At 34.0% G+C, this 17,904-nt stretch overlaps 1 protein-coding gene across 1 annotated transcript; it reads left to right on the plus strand.

Moving 5' to 3' along the window:
• The first annotated feature begins 163 nt into the window (after positions 1-163).
• On the plus strand, positions 164-15,694 carry LOC100788432 (DExH-box ATP-dependent RNA helicase DExH11). Its single transcript, XM_003552922.5, has 23 exons — positions 164-511; positions 1,432-1,689; positions 1,828-2,082; positions 2,202-2,270; positions 2,506-2,581; positions 2,749-2,924; positions 3,099-3,206; positions 4,736-4,837; positions 5,086-5,286; positions 5,384-5,494; positions 7,141-7,208; positions 7,596-7,965; positions 8,749-8,904; positions 8,976-9,086; positions 9,264-9,317; positions 10,465-10,722; positions 11,109-11,218; positions 11,894-12,047; positions 13,587-14,049; positions 14,372-14,586; positions 14,706-14,944; positions 15,116-15,242; positions 15,345-15,694. The coding sequence occupies exons 1-23, from the start codon at positions 377-379 to the stop codon at positions 15,555-15,557; spliced, it is 4,029 nt and encodes a 1,342-aa protein (XP_003552970.1). The 5' UTR covers positions 164-376; the 3' UTR covers positions 15,558-15,694.
• The last annotated feature ends 2,210 nt before the right edge of the window (positions 15,695-17,904 follow it).

Genomic DNA, 17,904 nt, shown 5'->3' on the forward strand with positions numbered 1-17,904 from the left:
AAAAAAGAAAATATTTGATAAACACTAAAGAGTAAAAAAAAAGAAAAAAATAATATAAATATGACACCATTTATGATATGATAAAAAAAAGAAATAAAAAAATAAACGACATTACATGAGGGATTCATATATTATTTCTGCTGAAAATAAATCAAGGAAAAAATAAACAAATACTTACTTGCATGCATCGAACTTTCATTCACCTCAGTGCCATCATTAACCCTTCTCTCACCGCCCCACCCAAAACCCGCGAAAATCAAACCCACCCTTCTCAATCAAAACGCACAACAACCAGAGTGAGTGAGGGAGCATAGCAAAAAGCGCAATACAAAAGAGAGCGAGCCAGAGTGAACACACACACAAACAGTGGCGTCCAATGGATCCGATCCAAGCTGCCAATGAGCTCGCTTTCCGGGTCGGGTTCTCCGGCCACAGTGGCCACCTCCGCCTGGAGCCGCTCTCCACGGAGGAGCGCCGCAACCCGCTCCGCTCCATTCCCGATTTCATTCCGGTCAGTCACCGCGCCGTTGACCCCTACGCTTTCTCCCTTTTACTCCATTTTCGCACTCTCTAGGTTTTAATTTTTGCTGCCACGTGCCACCTCACACTATCACTTCAGTTGTTCCCTAATCTCTCTGATTATCTTCTGTTGCTTTCTCTGTGTATAAATTAATTAACATTTTCAGTGATATATTCTATGAAGTAGTTTCAATCTGTTACCTGCAGTGGGTTTTCCATACCATAGTGTACCGAGTAGTAAAAGTAATATATAAGGGTTCGTATCATATCTTATGCTTTACATTAGGAATTAATTCCCCACACTATGGATACGTTTGATGTTTAATTTGTGAGTGAGATTCATTTGGATACACGTTCTAATTAAACTTAAACTGTTCAAAATCAATTCCTTGTAACTTTGAAACAATTGGGCACTAAGATGTTTGGTTTAAAAAACCCTAAGAATATGTTTCGGAGTGGGGTTTTGGAGCAAAAGGAAAGGGAGGGCATTTTTTTTTTTTTTTCAATTAAGAGAGTTACACAATGTTTTTAAAATGAACAGAAGATTAGAGCATCAATAGGGTGTTTGGTTTGGCACCTAGTAATAGGAGACTCGCATCAAGAAGGAAGCAAAATATTGTAGCTTCTGCGTTAACTCTGAAATTGATGCGCGGAAACATTGAGTGATGTGCAAATTTAAAGTGGTAGCAAACACATTAAGTTAATGCTAATTTATCATTTTACTTCTTTTTATAAACTATCAAATTAGAGAATATTTACTAAAAATAAAAAATTACCCTCCCTTCCCCTTTCCTCCAAAATCCTGTTTACCACCAAAATTTTCCTGAAATATGCAGTTCTTAGATATTCTAATCTTTGAAGCTCAAGTTTGATTTATATCTATCTTGGTAATTTTTGTCTACTTTATTTCAGCCACCTGCCTTTCCTAGCGAGACGCCTGAATCTATAAAGAAGTACATAGAAGAGACATATCTCCAGCCAAGATTGGATCCTGATGATTTTTCGCCAGAAAAAGTTGGGAGGCAGTGGGAATTTGATTGGTTTGACAGGGCTAAAGTTCCTCTAGAGCCGTCATTGCCACGAACTATGGTAGTTCCAGTTTGGGAACCACCATTTCGACGTTCAAACAATGGATCAGTGAAAGGAATCTGGGAACCAAAATTTGAGGAGGTGGGGGGTGCTTAAATGAAATTGCAAATTCGACATCTGTGTTGGAAAGTTTGGTTAACAATCAGAACAAATTTAGTTTAGAGTTGATATTAATTGATTATGTCACCTTTATCGGTAGTGCCTATAATGTTGTATTAGGTGGATGTAGCAGATCTGACATCAGGAGCTGTAGAATCTGGGCCATTACCGCGCACTTCTGGAAAGGACTTTGTTAGAGGAAGCATCAATAATCGTCCTTTTCGTCCAGGAGGTTTGGATGATTCCCGAAGTTTAGACAGAATTCTTCCAGAAGGTGCTTCAAATGGTGAATGGGTGCATGAAATTTTGAATGGTGGTCCTGCTCAGACAATTCCTCCAAGCTTAAAGCAAGGATTGGACTTTGGCATGCTCAAGGTTATTTTTTTTTAATTATTCACATTTGAGGAAAATCATTGCTTGTTTTATGTTTGAACTTATTCCTAACTTGAAATTCCATATAACCGATGCATGTTGCGTTTTTATATTTTTTGAAGCCCTATCCGTGCTCGTGGAATGTCTGCAAGGAAGCCAATTCCCTCAAGAGTTCATCAGATGAAAAATTGGTTAGTTAATTGTATTATTGCCATTTTTTCGTCCAAATTTGTGAAAAGCTGTTTCAATTTATATTCCTTTAAGAGACATTGTAGATCTTCTAATGCTTATGCTATATGGTGCCAGTACTCGGGAGATTGTCAGTTTAAGGATGTTCTTATCTTGTTTGATTATATTTAGAAGCAATCATATATATGATCTGCTATCTTTACTTAAATGATTTGCTTGAATCGTTCTGGAACACAGAGTGGATTGTCCGTACAATTTGATGACTTATTTAAGAAGGCATGGGATGAGGATGCTGTTGGAGATCAAGAAGATGGTATTTGACATACACTAACTGCAGTTTCTTTATCTATGTTTTATGTATGGGAATTCTTTCACTGTACTATAAATATAACCAAATGAACCAAATCACTGCGATCAATGTGGATCGTCAGTAGATCAGATGAATTTTCACTTCTGTTAATGATTTTGCTGTTTGTTAAGGTCATTTATCAGAAGTGGAGACTATTACATTGGAAGCTGAAGTTGGTACAACTGAGGTATCCAGTAGAGCACATGAGAGTGAAATGTCACTTGATGATATTTTGTCAGCTGACTCAGAAGGATCAAAACTGCATTTGGATGGATTTAATGATGAAATTGGACAGCAGAAGAAGGAAGTAAGTGCTGTGGACTAAGTTTATCAGGAATTGTGCTTAAAATAACACTTAGTGTTTCTTATTATGCATCATGTTTTTGTTTCTGTTTATGCGACAATTTTCCTCACCTTGTGGGATAAGACTTTTGTTGTTTATGTGGCAATGCTTGAGATAGGAAAGTTGTTCTCTTGGCAGGCTTGGGCTATACATGAAACCAGTGAACAAATTGTAGATTCCTTTCATGAACTTGTTCCTGACATGGCGCTAGAGTTTCCCTTTGAATTGGATGCATTTCAGAAGGAGGTATTTATTCATGCTAATTTTCCTCTTATTTTTCATCAGGGTACAGCGACCATACTCCTGCACTTATGATTGAAACTACAAACACAGACATGAAATAATTGTTTTATAGAAGTGATATAGTAAAAATTAAAAACTAATAACTAAAAAAGCTATGTTTGCGTGTTTTCCTGTTTCCCTTCCCTACTTCTGTTCTGGGATGGAAAGTGGAAACTGATCCTTTTACTCACATTTTTCTGAGTTGTATGTACCTTCCACTTGTGTGAAAATGTCCCCATGGATTTTTCAAGTAACTGATTATTGAGGTCTGCAATCTATTTTATTTGTTGTTGCAACTGTGCAAGATACTACTACCATTGAAATTCTGATTTGAACAGTTTATTTCGTACTTTCATTTTATTTCTTATCCTTATTATGATACAGAATCTTTTCTTTCTTCTTTTGTACTTGTTTTCTTACTTTCTATTTCTTTCCGTATCTAGTTTGTTCCTTTGATTAAATTCACTTTGTGAACTGACTAGTTAGAACGTACTTCTTTTTATTGTTAGTAATTTTCACATGTTCTTTCATATGTCTTCAGTTGATTGTATGATGATTGGGATGTCATTTACTTCCAAATTCTTGAGGCAAGGGGGTGTTATGGTATTTGGTTATTGGAATAACTTGAATATAGTGAGAGATAATTTTGGATGAAATGCTTGTGTTAGTTGTGTGTTTTCTCAACACTTAGCTTCTCTTCTATATATATATATAAACTTAGCTTACAAAGGAAGCTTTTACAGAAAACTCAGATCAGAGCAGATACAAAAAGTCAAAAAGAAGAACGGTAGCCTAGTACAATAAGGATATAATAACCTATTTTCTAACAGAATAATTTGATCTTTGCAGATTCAACCAATTGGGACATAAACTCATATGCATTAGGAGGAGTTGCATCAGTTAATTCTTAAATATATTTTGTCATAATAAGTCATTTATTTTTAAAAGAAATTTATGTTCATCGTAGCTTCCAACTATGCAGAAGATTATTCTTTCTCAGTCAATAAATTTTTCATTGGTTAAATATAATTGTTGTCCCTCATGATTTTTTTGTTTCAGTTTGGTTCCTTAAGTTTGAAAAGTTTTACTTTGGTCCCTTAACGTATCTCTGTTAGACCAAAGTGGTCCGTCCATCAGTCTTTTTGTACTAACGGTGTTAATTTTGGCCGGACATGGCAAATGTTCATCTGATGTGGCATCTATCATAGTATGCCATACCAAGTTGACCAGTGCAGTAAGCTAATGGAAGGACCAACATGGTCTAACGGACACTAAGGGACCAAAGTAAAACTCTTCATAAACATAGAGGGCTAAATTGAAACCTAAAATTCAAGAGGGACCAAAATTATATTTTAGCCTTTTTCATTTTATTTTTTACTATGAAGAGTCACTTGTATTATATTATCTTTTCTTGTCAATTCTAGCATGAATATGCTACTTATATTTGTGTTTCTTATAATTGCATTTGTTTGATTCTTTTATAACAATTGTAGGCTATTTATTATCTTGAGAAGGGGGAATCTGTTTTTGTGGCTGCTCACACATCTGCTGGAAAGACAGTGGTTGCCGAATATGCATTTGCTCTAGCATCAAAAGTATGCTCAGATTTTTGGCTATTGATTTAGTTTCTCTGTTTTTTTTTCTTTTGCTTCCAGGCAGTGTAATTGCATGAAGTCATGAATTGTTCAATATCATTAATGTACAATGCTTTTATTCCACCATCCTCGTGTTATTTTGACCCAGTCTTGTAATATTGTTAAGTTTGTCGTTGTTAAAGTTTTCATCAATTTGATTGCAGAACAAGAATGAATATCTTAATTCTGTTTGAAACTTATCAATGCAGCATTGCACGAGAGCTGTGTATACTGCTCCAATAAAAACCATCAGCAATCAGAAATATAGAGATTTATGTGGGAAGTTTGATGTTGGGCTTCTTACTGGTGATGTAAGCTTGAGGCCAGAGGCTTCTTGTCTCATCATGACCACAGAAATTTTAAGATCAATGCTCTACCGGGGTGCTGATATTATTCGAGACATTGAATGGGTAAGTAACTCTCTGGTTTCTCTTCAACTATGAAAAATCTTGTCCTTGTGAATTTGTGACAACTTATCTGTATTTATTTTCTGCATAAATGTGGTAGGTTATATTTGATGAGGTGCACTACGTCAATGATGTTGAAAGAGGAGTTGTTTGGGAAGAAGTAATTATCATGCTTCCAAGACATATCAATATCGTCCTCCTTTCCGCCACGGTATAAATTGATCCTCAGTTGTTATCCTATTTGTGATGATTTATGCTGGATATTCTGTGTAAAAAGAATTTTGGGCTCTTATACTTCCAAAGCTTAATTTGTTTCTGCATCTCAAAGCACATGGAGCATTATAATGCTGGAATGTATTTTTAATAACAGAAAAATAAAAAAGTTATTTGGAAATTGTAAAACTAGCCTGGGAGGTGTGTGTGTGTGTCTATATATATATATATAATTAACTTATTTCTCTTACAAATTTATTTGTGTCCTGATTTATATTACAATTTTAATCAGGTTGAGTACATTTAGGCTTTTAGCAACTTCTTAAACTTAAAGAGGAGAAAGATAGCAAAAAACTTAGCCTTTGGATGTGGAGAGAGGTAAGGAGGAAGGAAGTAGAGTGGAAAAAAGGAGAGAAGAGAAAGTGAGTAGAAGTAGGATGATTTTTAGCTTGTTTAGATGGAGAGAAGTTAGAAAGGAGTAGAAGAGAATAAAAAGTTGGTTTCTTTCTATACTTTTTTAATTGGGTAGAAAAGAGACAACAATAACAAAAGCCTTATCCCACCAGGCAAGGTTTGCTTCATGGATCGTATGATGGCATTGGACTTTGTTAAAGGCTAAATTCTCAAGGATATGATTCATTATGAGACCCCTCTTAACAATTTCCTCCGATGTCCTTCTTGGTCTCCATCTCACTTTTTTCACAGTGCTAAAAAACCATGCAATCTACAATCTACAATCTACTCGCCTCACCAGTGCCTTAATGCCTCCCATGACCTTCTTTGCACACATTCAAACTAACTTAACTGGTTTTCTGGCATCTTTTCCTCGAATGATGTCGCACTAATATCTTTCGTATACAATCATTTTGTATCCTATTCTTTCTTGTGTAGTCATTCCTCTTGTCACTTTAAAGCCCAACATTCACTACCATATAGTATAGTTTGATGTATAATAGTACAATACAGCTTTCCTTGGAGCTTGGTAGGTATTTTGATAAAAATTTGACACCTTTCTCCACTTTAACCATCCAGCTTGTATCATGTGTGAGACATCTTCCTTGATTTCCTCATCATTTTGTAATATTGATCCCAAATATTTAAGCTTAGAAACTTTGGTATGGCTTCACTAATGAAATGTTATTTAAATTTTGATCCAGATTACTGCTGGTCAGTTTTGGATTATCTAAATTTGGCTTAGTTAATTTTATGATTGATATTTTTAGTAGTTTTTATACTATTATTATTGTTGTTGTTGTTGTTATGATGATGATGATCATCATCATTATTATAAGCTCCACTAATTATTTGATGGGGTGAAAGTGATATGTTTTCACTTGCCTTACTCTGTTTTAAGCATGCCAAGATGCTGGCTGCTACTGAATACTCATAAAATTTTGTTACATTGACTATTTGGCTGTGCATCAGATCATCAACTGTCTTTACTTCCCCAAACCATATTTTGATTATATGGTGCACTGTAGTCTGCTACTCTGTTTCCTTAAAATTTCATTTTCTTTTGCAATCAGTTCCTTTCACAATTCTTGTATATTGTATATTTCTGTTTGCTTTGGATTATGCCATCCTTTTTGCCTTCTGTTACTCAGCAAAGCTACCTGTCATTATCTCAAAAAAAATATTTTGCAGGTTCCTAATACTATTGAATTTGCCGATTGGATTGGCAGGACAAAACAAAAGGAAATAAGGGTTACGGGGTAAGTGGTGAATTTATCTTACAAAGCATAGTCAATTGAGGGTTATTTAGCAGTTGAAAATACTCAGTGGAAGAGTTTATTTTTTAAACATATTCACTCTTTTGAAAATATACAAGAATACAGAAAGGATATTTGTTCACTTTTCAAATTAAAGATTTGAGTCAAAAGAAGGAAACTACTAGGATATGCCACATACTCTTTAGCTTGCAACTTCCTTCAATTTTAAATGGGGCAGTACGTAGTCTAAACAATAAAGTTCTCTTCTTGTATTGTAAAGATTAACAGTATAAGACTGAAATCTACGCTGACAGTACATAAATAGAAGTTATAAGCTCTTTCATATTTCTAAGTGTCTTATTATTTTTCCTGCTAAATTTTTTCCATCAGGACAACAAAAAGACCTGTCCCATTGGAGCACTGCCTGTTTTATTCTGGAGAACTTTACAAAATTTGTGAAAGTGAAAAATTTCTGCCTCAGGGATTGAAAGCTGCTAAAAAAGAGGCTTCAAGAAAAAAGAATTTGACTGCTGGTGGTGGTTCTGGACCAAAGCCAGGTATTTCACCAGGTCATGACAAAGCTCGAGTTCAAAAACGTGAAAATACATCTCACACTAAACATCATGGAGCTAATTTCTATGGAACTGGTAGAGGCTATCAGAATAATGGCAATGGCCAGAGCAATTGGGAACTGAGGAGAGCAGATGCTTCAATGTTGTTGATGCTTATCAACAAACTCTCCAAAAAGTCATTATTGCCTGTATGTTGATTGTGTTATATTAATATATTTTAAGCAATAACTGCGAAAGGAATTCTTGGTAAAATTATCTCCAATTGAGGAACAATTAATTGTTTAGTTCAAAGAGTTGTTAATGGTAACAACTTGAGGATTTAATTGTTTGTGAATTAGAAATATTTTTACCAAGTTCCATTTTGTGATTTTCCCTCTATTTTATTATTGAGTGCTACTATTTGTTGATAATGTTTTAACTTGTTAAAATATATAAAAAAATATCTCATAGTATTAATATTATATATTACAATATTTTAGAGTATCTTCGATTATCTCTGGATTTGTTTCTCCATTTCATTGGTTTCCGTATTTCCTTATATGTCATAATTTGTTTCCTTATTTAATTAGGATTAAGAGTCTACTCTATATACTACATATGCCATAATAGAGGGTTTTTGGCCAACTCTTTTGCATGCTCAGTTTTTCTGTTCATTTGCAAATGCATGGTTTTCTTCCTGCCCATTTTTTCTGTGTGAATGATTTTCCTTGCCCATTTTTCATTCTTGTCCATTTGAATGGTTTTTTCCCACTCATTTTGTGCATGTGATTATTCACATAATTTTTTTTGTTTTGATTATACAAATACGCTTACAAACACAAATTCATCCATAAATAAATTTTAATAAATTATTATTAAACCATGCATAGTACAGGAAATTAAAGCATTATTTGGGAGCCAATGCATTATTATTATTATTAGTTACTATTTTAAAATTTAATTGTGCATTTGAACTTGATATGGGAATGCAGGTGGTTATATTTTGTTTTTCTAAGAATCGCTGTGATAAATCAGCTGATAGTCTGACTGGAACTGACCTCACTAGTAGCTCAGAGAAAAGTGAGATCCGACTTTTCTGTGACAAAGCATTTTCACGACTGAAGGGATCTGACAAAAATTTACCACAGGTCAGTTGGTGACTTGATGTATAGCTTAGTGTTTTTGTGATTGAGCTGCACTTCTAATATGTGTTATACAGGTTGTTCGAGTACAAAATCTTCTTCGCAGAGGTATTGGTGTGCATCATGCTGGCCTTCTTCCAATTGTAAAGGAAGTTGTTGAAATGCTATTTTGTCGTGGGGTTATCAAGGTGAGTTGGGCTTTTTGTTTTATCAGACATCATATCAAACCCAGCTGTTATTCAAAGATGCAGAAAAATACTTTATATTTTGAGAATCATATATTCACAATTTTCTCCCCCTGGTTTCGTAGTTAAATTATTTCAAGATTTATGTCCAACCGCTTGACTTATTTTTTGTTGTTGTAGGTCTTGTTTTCAACGGAGACATTTGCAATGGGAGTCAACGCACCTGCTAGAACGGTGAGTCTCTTTTCAGTATTGCTGTTAAAATTGGAGACATTTTAATTTTTCTTTGAAAATTTCAATGAAGTCTAATTTATTATTGAACTTATTAAAACTTAGTAATTTTATGGGTGATTGTTTGACTGATCATCAAACTATGCTATGATTTTTACAAGTGACTGTTAAAAGCATTTATTAAAAAATTTTGCTCTGTGGTTTATGTTGAGTCTCTGATTACTTTAGGATCTGTTTCGATCAAATGGAGGTTGTTTCACATGATCTTTTTGAATAGTGAATTCCATGCACATTACAAAGGTTAATTTAAGTTCTGCTAAAAAAAACCCTAACGTACCCTGGTGTTAGAGGCTCCTTACTTTGCAAAGGTATGGAGGAGGGTAATTGTATGCACTCGCAGCCTTCCCCTTTCATATGCAAAGATGCTGCATCCGGATTTGAGCCCATGCCCAACTGATCACCAAGGCACAACTTTCCCGTTGTGCCCAGGCTCACCCTCTACTTTAAGTTTTGCGAGAATTTGAAAAATTATAGATTAAAAGAAAAGTATTTTAAATTGGAATAGAAGATATAATTAATTATATTTAAATTTGACAATTTTTTTAGAAAAAAAGAAAAATTAAGATTGAGTTGAGCAAGTTCCTTCAGGGAAAGTGAAATAAGAAATTTAGCAATTCTCTAGTAAGTGTAGATATATGTTAAACAGTTAGGGCACCTGTTAAGTAATAAAAATTGTAAAATTAAATATTTATTTTAATGAGAAGCACAGTATTTAATATATTGGGAACTTATAAAGCTTTACTATTCATTGAATACTTTCTACTTATTACATTTTTGAGGCTACCCATTAGTATTTGCCTTTGTGAAATAATTAGGTGATTTTCCCCATTTTCTCTCTGATACTAGACTGTACCTACCTTCTCCAGACCTCACTTGGTGAGAGCCTTGTGCACATGGTAGCCCTTTTGTTATAATTATATACCCATAATTAGTTTTGAATGAAATTTTTTGTTTTGACAAATAAGAATGATTACTTCTACATTTTTTTTTATATCCTTGGCTCCTTGCCAATGTTGGTAATAAAAATCCTTTAACCTTCAGTTTCTGATATGACACAGTTGATGTAAACTTCTTTTATATTCTTTTGCAGGTAGTCTTTGATACTCTAAGGAAGTTTGATGGCAAGGAATTTAGGCAGTTACTAGCAGGGGAATATACTCAAATGGCTGGTCGTGCTGGCAGAAGAGGACTTGATAAGATTGGTACTGTTATTTTGATGTGCCGTGATGAACTCCCAGAAGAGAGTGATTTAGAGCCTGTCATTGTTGGAAGTGCAACTCGCCTTGAATCTCAATTTCGGCTAACTTATATTATGATTCTACATCTCCTTCGAGTTGAGGAATTAAAGGTGCACATGGAAATTATCCAAGTCTTTTAATGAATAATTTCTCTAATTTAATGATCTATTGATCATCCATTTTGAAGATCAATAAGTTTTACTCATGTTATTGCACATACATCACTATTTATAGTACACAGTTACAAGTAGTTAGTTTACAGCCCATTAACTACCTAACTAACATATACCCACTAACTAATTGAATTTTATCTACAACATGCACTGTTCAGTAAAAAACTACACAACTAAGAATCAAATGCAATTACAGAACTGTCACTAATATTACAAAATACTGAAAATACTATAATTAAATGCTATAAGTAAATTCATTTTATCTTGGCAATTTTAATTCTTGATAATTATTACCAAGTTGAGTGAGATTTTTTGGGTCGCAGGTAGAGGACATGCTTAAAAGAAGTTTTGCAGAATTCCATGCTCAGAAAAAACTTCCAGAAATGCAACAGCTGTTGAAGAGAAAGCTTAATCAGCCCACAAAGGCTATTGAGTATGCCAATTATCCAATTCTTCTTTTCAATATTTTTGTTTCATGCTTCAGTTCTGTGTCTCTTCATAATACAATCTTTCTGTCATTATACTGTTCTTATACTTTTTTGCTATTTTGCTGTTTCTAAATGAATCCATGGTGGGTGGTCACTTGCTTAATTAATCCAATATAAAAACATTGATGATGGGGAGGCAAAGACAGTGTTTCTGTTGACTTTTTTATGAGCACCTGATGACAGTTTTTATTTTTATTTTTTATGTAGTGCTTCTAGATTAATGAAAATATTGAACAAAAATAATAAATATTGGTGCATTGGATTTTGAGTATATTATAAATAGTTCAATGGGCAGCATCATGTAGATTTAAACTTGTGATTGAGGAAAATAAAGTTCATTTAATTTACATATGATATTCACATACATTTGTATGCTTTTTTTTAATATTATCATAATTGTCTGTCTTCCTAAGTTAATTAAATCAGATCCAGTCCTTTTGTCACCTCAGATGGATGAGGTATCGCTTTGATGAGATCTCTTTTTAGGAATACTGATTAATTTTGGAAGATTCACGATGACCAACAAAAGGAATGCTTTCAGTATTAAATTTTATTTTATTTTATTTTTTGATGCTGCATATTCTTCTGTAGTTTCTAAAGCATTATATGTTTTTATTCAGATGTTTAAAGGGTGAACCAACCATTGAAGAATACTATGATTTATATTTAGAAGCAGAGACATACAGCAACCAGATATCAGAAGCAATTTTGCAGTCTCCTAGTGCACAACAATTTCTCAATACTGGAAGAGTTGTAATTGTAAAATCAGAATCAGTGAGTAGTCATATTCATATTTTACGTTTGTAGCTGTTGGAAATAGTGGTAGAAATTAATGTCATTAGGAATTATTAGATTTAATGTACAATAATGGTAGAAATTAATATGTCATTAGGAATTATTAGATTTAATGTACAATAATGGTAGAAATTAATATGCCATTAGGAATTATTGGATTTTATGCATCATTATTCATTGGAAGGATTAGAGTCATTATTATTGTTCTTGTAAAAATCAAAAACATTTATTTATTCTTTTGTATATGAATATTGACAATGCTGAGTACCACTTAAGTAATTCACAAACATTTTCGTAGATGGGGCTTAAAAGGAATCGAACACAATTGTTGTAAGAGCATTGTTGCGAGTCCCACATCGGGTGGTTAACGAACATCATAAGTGTTTATATAGCTGGGTAGGCCACCCCCTTATGAACCGGGTTTTAGGGACCTTTCGGATGCCTTGACTGCACTTTAACATGATATCAGAGCTAGGTTCTGCCCGGTGGTGTGGTGGATAGTGCCACTAGCCCTTGCTTTGTGGTGACGAGCCCTGGCTCGAGGGGGCGTGTTGCGAGTCCCACATCGGATAGTTAACGAACATGATAAGTGCTTATATAGCTGGGTAGGCCACCTCCTTATGAACCGGTTTTTAAGGGGACCTTTTGGATGCCTTGGCTGCACTTTAACAAACATAAATTGGCCAAAATCAGTATGGCATTGGGAATTATTGGAGGGTTGTTGGAAATAATGGTAGAACTCAATTATGGGATTTAATATATCATCGGAAGGATTAGAGTCTCAGGAAACAGTTCTATTCTTTATAATTGTTCTGTTAAATGTAATATATATTCTTTCTTAGTATCAATTTGCAAACATTTTCCTAGTCTATTGTCAATTATATCATTTCAAATCCATAAGTTGATAACATTGAATAATTAGATGCATGGGAATCTGATCATGCTTCTATCTTAAAAGGAAGAAGGGACTGGTTTACATAATTTTTCTCCAGAAAGAAAATTCCTGAAACATTGATATGATTAAGTTGTGATAAGTATGCATGAAACTAGCCTGGTCCATAATACTGAGATTGGTCATTAGTTTTGATCGCAAATGTGCCGTTTGATGACATGGAATGACCTTTTTCATCAGCAGAAACCAATTCTGACCGAAGGCATCAGGCCTCCTTTATGGCTGAAAACAAGAAGGAAACCAAATTCTCATTTGTGGAATGAAAGTCATTGAATTTCAGAGCTTTAAAGTTTTGTAAAAATGTTGGATGCCTTGCTTTTTAATATATGCTTAGTCTCATTCATTAGGGTTTCATTTACATCTTTTGGACAGTTGGAAGAATTAGAAGACTGGACCTAGTTTGATGTAGATGCGCTTTCTGTTATAAAACCATAATTGCTTTACGATCTTTGGTCCTTGCCAAATGAGTTATAAAACACCCATTTATTTAGAATTTGAATCTTTAGTATATATTAGCTCCTTGACACAGTAATAGATGTTTAACCTGTATCATGATTGATTTACAGGCGCAGGACCACTTGCTTGGAGTGGTTGTGGAAACTCCATCTCCAACTAATAAGATGTACATTGTTTTTGTGATTAAACCTGACATGCCATCCTCAGTGGATAATGCCTCGAGTAGCGGTAATATGCAGAATAAAAGTGGTGCATTCGACCAAGGTTATTTTGTAATGCCGAAATCAAGACGTGTTGTTGTAGATGAATATAGTACATCTGTTTCTGCCCGCAAAGGGAAAGGTGTCATCACCATCAGATTGCCCTATTCTGGCTCTGCCTGTGGAATGGGCTATGAAGTCCGAGAAGTTGACAGTAAAGAGTTTCTGTGCATATGCAGTAGCAAAATTAAAATTGACCGAGTTGGGCTTCTTGAAGATATTAGCAGTTCTGTTTATTCGAAGACTGTTCAGCTGCTCATGGATTTGAAATCAGATGGAAATAAGTATCCTCCAGCTTTGGATCCTGTGAAAGGTATTATCATTTTGTGGTTTAAGCATGATTTATACTTTGATAATTTATCCACTTTTTATGAAGAAAAATGAAAGAAAAGGAATTATAGTTTGCCAGATGTATATATGCAAGAGGAGGCATGATAGAATAATAGAAGCAATTTTTTAATCAAGTGATTTTTAACAACACCTTCTAACCTGCAATATTGATGTTTCTAGAGTTGAGGTGTTGTCTATACTCCATACTCCGTTGGGTGTAATAACTTAATTCTTTTATTTTAACACTTGGGTATCCTTATCTGATTTTAAAACCTTGATTTATAACAATAATATTGCCTTTTCAGATCTAAAGTTGAGAGATGTGAAACTTGTGGCAACATACCATAAGTGGACTAGATTATTGGAGAAGATGTCCCAGAATCAGTGCCATGGGTGTATAAAATTGGAAGAACATCTGAAATTGGCAAAGGAGATAAAGAAACACAAAGAAGAAGTCTATGCTCTTCAGTTTCAAATGTCAGATGAAGCACTTAAACAGATGCCTGACTTTCAGGGCCGGGTATAAGATATTAATCCATTTAGTTTTGCTTGATGCTTGAAAAGATATTTGATATTTTTGATTGTTTTAGTACTCAGTCTTATGGTGCCTTTGATTTTGTTTTTGTTATGCTTCTTCAGATTGATGTTCTGAAGCAAATTGGATGCATTGATGAAGACCTCGTTGTTCAAATGAAAGGCCGTGTTGCTTGTGAGATGAATTCTGGGGAGGAACTGATATGTACTGAGTGCTTGTTTGAGAACCAAATGGATGAACTGGAACCAGAAGAAGCAGTGGCGATAATGTCAGCTTTTGTGTTCCAGCAGAAGAATACGTCTGAACCTTCACTCACACCCAAGCTGTCTGAAGCGAAACACAGGTAACTTGCAATTGTCCATTTTTTGAAATACCCCTATAACATAAGCCTAGTAAAACCTTCAATAGTTATTTCTCTGAGAACATACTATATGATATCGTTTTGTCTACCCTCCTCTTCAAAATTCTCACTGGAATCAGGATACGAATTCTAACTTGGATGTATTTGTTACAGATTATACCAAACAGCTATAAGACTTGGAGAGCTCCAAGCACACTTTAATCTACCAATAAACCCTGCTGAGTATGCCCAAGAAAATCTCAAATTTGGTCTCGTTGAAGTGGTTTATGAATGGGCAAAGGTTTCCTTCCTTCCACAGAAAATAACACACTATTTAGTTCCATACTTCCATCATTAATTTCTGGGGTAGTTTGTTAACCAATCTCTTATTTCTTTAATGCAGGGTACTCCGTTTGCTGACATTTGTGAGCTCACTGATGTTCCTGAAGGTCTGATAGTAAGGACCATTGTCAGGTTGGACGAGACATGTCGGGAGTTCAAAAATGCTGCAGCTATTATGGGTAATTCTGCTCTCTGCAAAAAAATGGAAATTGCTTCTAATGCAATAAAGCGTGACATTGTATTTGCAGCTAGCTTGTATATTACTGGCGTATGATCATTATTGAACATGCTAATGTTTTGTATATAATGAATTCCTTGCATAACTTGTATGCTCCTTAAATATGCACCTTACCTTTTCTTTTTTAACTTCTTTGTATTACAATTTTTTTTAAAAAAATGAATTTCATTGTTGATCTCGTCCTTTGGATTACTCATTGACCATGTAACGGCTCACTATGTTTTATTTTATTCATGTTTATGTGGCTTTGCGCCATCATTCTTAAATACCTTGTGTATACGTGTGTGTCTGGAACATGATCTATTGATACAAGGTGTCAAGTTTTTGCACTTACACTGCTTAATATCTCTATATGTAGGATATGAAAATAAATTTAACCGTCGAATCATTTGATGTTATCTTTATGATAATGTGCATCAAATTTTACATAATTTGGACATTTGTTGGTATGTTATTTAGCAATAGACATTTACTTATATATTAAAAACTTCTAATTTAACGGTTGAATTAGCTAATTTGTTTTTTTAATGAAAGGTATTAAGTGGTGTAAGTGTAAAAGTTTGATACTTCCGTGTCAATTGGTCGCCCTTCTCTCTTTATATATGTAAACTTATATAGTTATATTCAATTGTTTCTTAAAAGTGGCTATACGTAACAAAGCTGCTCTCTATCTCTCCTTTGTTCATGCGTTGTCGTCTCCATCGTTGCTTCACGTTGATTGCCGCTCACTGCTGCTGCACACACACCCAATCCTCCCTTTCCTCTTATGTCCTCTCCCTCCGCCGTGCTGCTGCTCTTGCTCTCTAGTGCATCAATCTGCCCCTACCTCTCGTGATTCGAACACTCGCGACCAGTTTCGTTGTGATGAGGAGCAGCACCACATTCCCCTGCATGGTATTGCCTAGAATTGCCCTTGCAAGCGTCCTGCTCCTGCAGGCAAATTGCAATCCGTTGGTGACAAAATCCAAGGCCTCGCCCTGCGACTTGAACAAATCAAACCCTAGCTTGGCCTAGTCTAGTGATGGAGCGTGCAGGTGGTCGGATCAATGTAGATTACTTGAGGGTCGGTTCTGGTGTTGAGGTTTGCAACTGTGAAGACCTCGTCATAGTCTAGTATCACCATGATCATAGTGATGTCCCTCAAAGCACATGAAAATTGAACGGGCTTCTAAAATTTTAAAAACTGAAATTCAACACTTAAAACTAAAATTGAGTTTAACTTTTAATAATTTTAAAATTAAAAACAGAAAACCCTTCCAAGGTTTTAGGAATTGGTTTTGTGAAAAAAAAATCCATTTTGATAAAATAAATGTCACCTTAGTAGGAAAGAGATAAAAAAACTTATTTTTTGCATTTGTATAAAAAAACTTCTTTTTATGCATTTTATAATTATCATAACCTTAAATAGTAAAAAAATAATATAATAGAATTTGTATAAATTAAAAATATTAATGTAAAGATGTTTAACAATATTATTAAGAAAACCAAAAAAGATGCATCTTTCTGTCGTCAATAAAAACAGAAATATTAATGGTATTTTTAAATAAATATTTTTATTATAAAGTAAATTTCAATTGTAACATCGGTAAGAGAAATATTTATTAAATCATAAAATATATTATAAAAAGTGTTGCAGAAAAAGTGTCGTTCTATCATAACACTGGCAGGAGAAATATTTGCAATATAAGTCTCACAACTGATGTGATTTTTCTTTTAGTAGGCTTTAATCCTTTTCTCGACCTTATTAATCATTAAAAATTATTGAAGTCTTGAAATTACAATCCAGTCTCATTAAATATGAAAGAGACTAACATTTCTGCGGCAGATTCTATAAAAGTACAACTAAAAAAATAATATAAAATATATTAAAAGTAATATGACAGCATCACCTTCATTTAATATTAATATTAAAAATAAGTCTTAAAATTATAATTTTGACACTTTAAATATGAAAGAGATTTACGTTATTTTTCAAATTCTATCAAATTACAGCTAAGAAATAATAGAAAACAAATTAAAAGCAATATTATAGCATCACCTTCATTTAACATTAATAATAAAAATGTGGGATAAGTAATGTGTTTGACACTTCGAAAAAAGAAAAAAAGAAAAAAGAGAGGATATTCTTCTTCTGACAGTAAGTGAGAGAATAGTGAATAGTCAATAGAAATGGGGTTCTTCAAAGTAGTAAGAGTGTTGCTAGGTGCATCCAGTTATCCTTAGATTTTGTGATAGGTGTACCCGAGGATTGTTCGTAAATCATATAGATAAAGTTGATCCGTAAGATTGATACGAATCAAGTTGATTTATATGTTAATATTAAATGCATATAAATCAATTCTTGATCTGTAAGTCTTTTACAAATCAACTTAAAATATTTATC

This window comes from Glycine max, chromosome 18, assembly GCF_000004515.6.
Source record: "Glycine max cultivar Williams 82 chromosome 18, Glycine_max_v4.0, whole genome shotgun sequence".
NCBI lineage: Eukaryota > Viridiplantae > Streptophyta > Magnoliopsida > Fabales > Fabaceae > Glycine > Glycine max.

Excerpts from the sequence above, each read along its gene's own strand:
- LOC100788432 (XM_003552922.5), top strand. The coding sequence starts at position 377 with ATGGATCCGATCCAAGCTGCCAATGAGCTCGCTTTCCGGGTCGGGTTC. Across the intron at positions 4,838-5,085 it reads CATTTGCTCTAGCATCAAAA|CATTGCACGAGAGCTGTGTA; the intron begins GTATGCTCAGAT and ends TTATCAATGCAG. Across the intron at positions 9,318-10,464 it reads TCAACGCACCTGCTAGAACG|GTAGTCTTTGATACTCTAAG; the intron begins GTGAGTCTCTTT and ends ATTCTTTTGCAG.